Below are 1,767 nucleotides of genomic sequence, written 5' to 3' on the forward strand. Positions count from 1 at the left end.
GGGGAGGAGGGGGGAGGAGAGAGAGAGCACAATATCCATAGATAGCCCGCAAAACAAAAAGGGGGTGGGGGTGGGGAGTAAGCCGCAGACATAAGTAAATGAACAGAACCTTCCCCCTCTGTGATGCTGTGCCTTCATGGGCAATGCACACGGTCCTCTCGGGACCAATTAAACTACCAGCACACCCCCTTCCCCGACCCCCACCCTCCCATTCCTGCAGCCTAGCCTGGGAAGCCGGCTGGTTGGGGAAGAGACAGGACGGGTCCAGGTGTGGGGAGCGAAGGTCTCACCAAGCCTTCCTGGGCCTGAGGCGCAGGGTGCTCGAACAGAATGCTGCCACTCGGGTCTGTGAATCGGACTCGGGTGACTCGGTCCAGCCTGAGGAGTTGAAGATAAGGGCACGGAGCTCCCGGGACATCCCTGGCAGCTTTGCCAGTTCTTTCTGCTGCTGCCCTCTCCCCAGGCTCCCCTCCGGCTCCCAGACACTGGCACTGGCCTTCCCTCAGACCCCATTTCGCTGTACTTTGCTCCCGCTCAACTTACCCCCGGTAGGAGACGGAGAAACGCAGGCTGGACCGCAGCAGCAGCACCCGGGTTCTGGCTACTGCCTGCGACCTTCCACCGGTCAGCAGCGCCACAAAGTCTGCTGGGAGAGAGGAGCCCTAAGCCCGCTTCTCCAGCCCCCCCTATAGCCTGAGCGCCCTTGGGCCCTAAGAGTCTTCCATAGGCTGGCCAATGGCCACCCATCTTGTCCCCCCCCGCGCCTGTCCTCCAGTGTGCCCGTCCTCCCTGCCGGTACGCCTCCTATACCCGTGTGCCCATCCTCTCGAGCCCTCTTTTCGGCTCCAGGGTCCCCGCGGTTGCTGTAGCTGCGATGCTCCGGATCCCGAGGGTACTCGAAAGCCGAAGCGGAGTGCTGCTGCCTTTCGGGAGGGCTCCGTTCTGGACAGTAGCGAAGGAAGATCGAAAAGAGGGGATCAAAAAGGTTTCCTCCCAGCCCCAAGGGCAAAGGCGTCGAAGGGGAAGAGTTCCACCTCCTCCTTCATCCTCCCAAGGGTTGCCAACCTGAGGGGCCAGAAAGTGGAGCGGAGATAGAGCCCACGGTCCTAGTGGCCCTGAGCCCGGGAAGCTAGCGAGCGGAAGGGACGAGGGGAAGAAACTCGGAGCAGCCCGCCGGGGCGGGGAGGCGGAGCCTTACCCGGAGGGCATGACTGGCAGCAGTGGCCCGGCAGCTGGCGAGGCTGCCCGCAGTTCGGCACCGGACACTCGGGCTTAATGTTCTTGCAGCTCACCCGGCCTGGACCCCTGCCTCGGCGAGCCCAAGAGGGCTGAGGCCACAGTGGAGACAGGAAGGAGGGAAGCTGGTCAGGGCCGGGCTTGACTGGGAAGAGATGGGGGCGCTGGGGCCAGGGAGGGAGAGGACAGTCCGGCCGAGGGAGTCCACGAGAAGTGCCCCATCGAGAAGGGCGCCCTCCCGGTCCCGGCCACTCCCGGTCGTGGCACCTGAGCCCTCCCGGGGGCGACTCACCAGCTCGCAGGCGCACAGCACGCAGCGCATCACCCCGAAGGGCTCCCCCAGGTCCGGGTGCCACGTCTCCTCCAAGGCGTAGAGCTTCCCCCCGAAGGAACAGCCTGCAAAGTGGGCACTCAGTTGGCAGCGGCGCCCCTCGTGCCAGGCGGGTCCCCCGCCCCTGCCCGCGGCAGCGCCGGGCACCTGCGCCAGCCTGCGCGCCCACCTACCTGCTGAGCCCCGGGCGGGCAGCGGCT

General features: G+C 65.5%; 1 protein-coding gene across 1 annotated transcript; it reads right to left on the minus strand.

The window, feature by feature from the left end:
* Positions 1 to 290: 290 nt before the first annotated feature.
* Positions 291 to 1,759, minus strand: LOC123255536 (chordin-like; the record flags this gene model as incomplete). Its single annotated transcript, XM_044684310.1, has 6 exons — positions 291 to 378; positions 544 to 643; positions 811 to 942; positions 1,199 to 1,328; positions 1,529 to 1,632; positions 1,741 to 1,759. Coding segments are annotated over 6 exons (573 nt in total), but the record flags the coding sequence as incomplete, so codon positions are not given.
* Between the last annotated feature and the right edge of the window lie 8 nt (positions 1,760 to 1,767).

This window comes from Gracilinanus agilis, unplaced genomic scaffold (genome assembly GCF_016433145.1).
Source record: "Gracilinanus agilis isolate LMUSP501 unplaced genomic scaffold, AgileGrace unplaced_scaffold482, whole genome shotgun sequence".
Lineage (NCBI taxonomy): Eukaryota > Metazoa > Chordata > Mammalia > Didelphimorphia > Didelphidae > Gracilinanus > Gracilinanus agilis.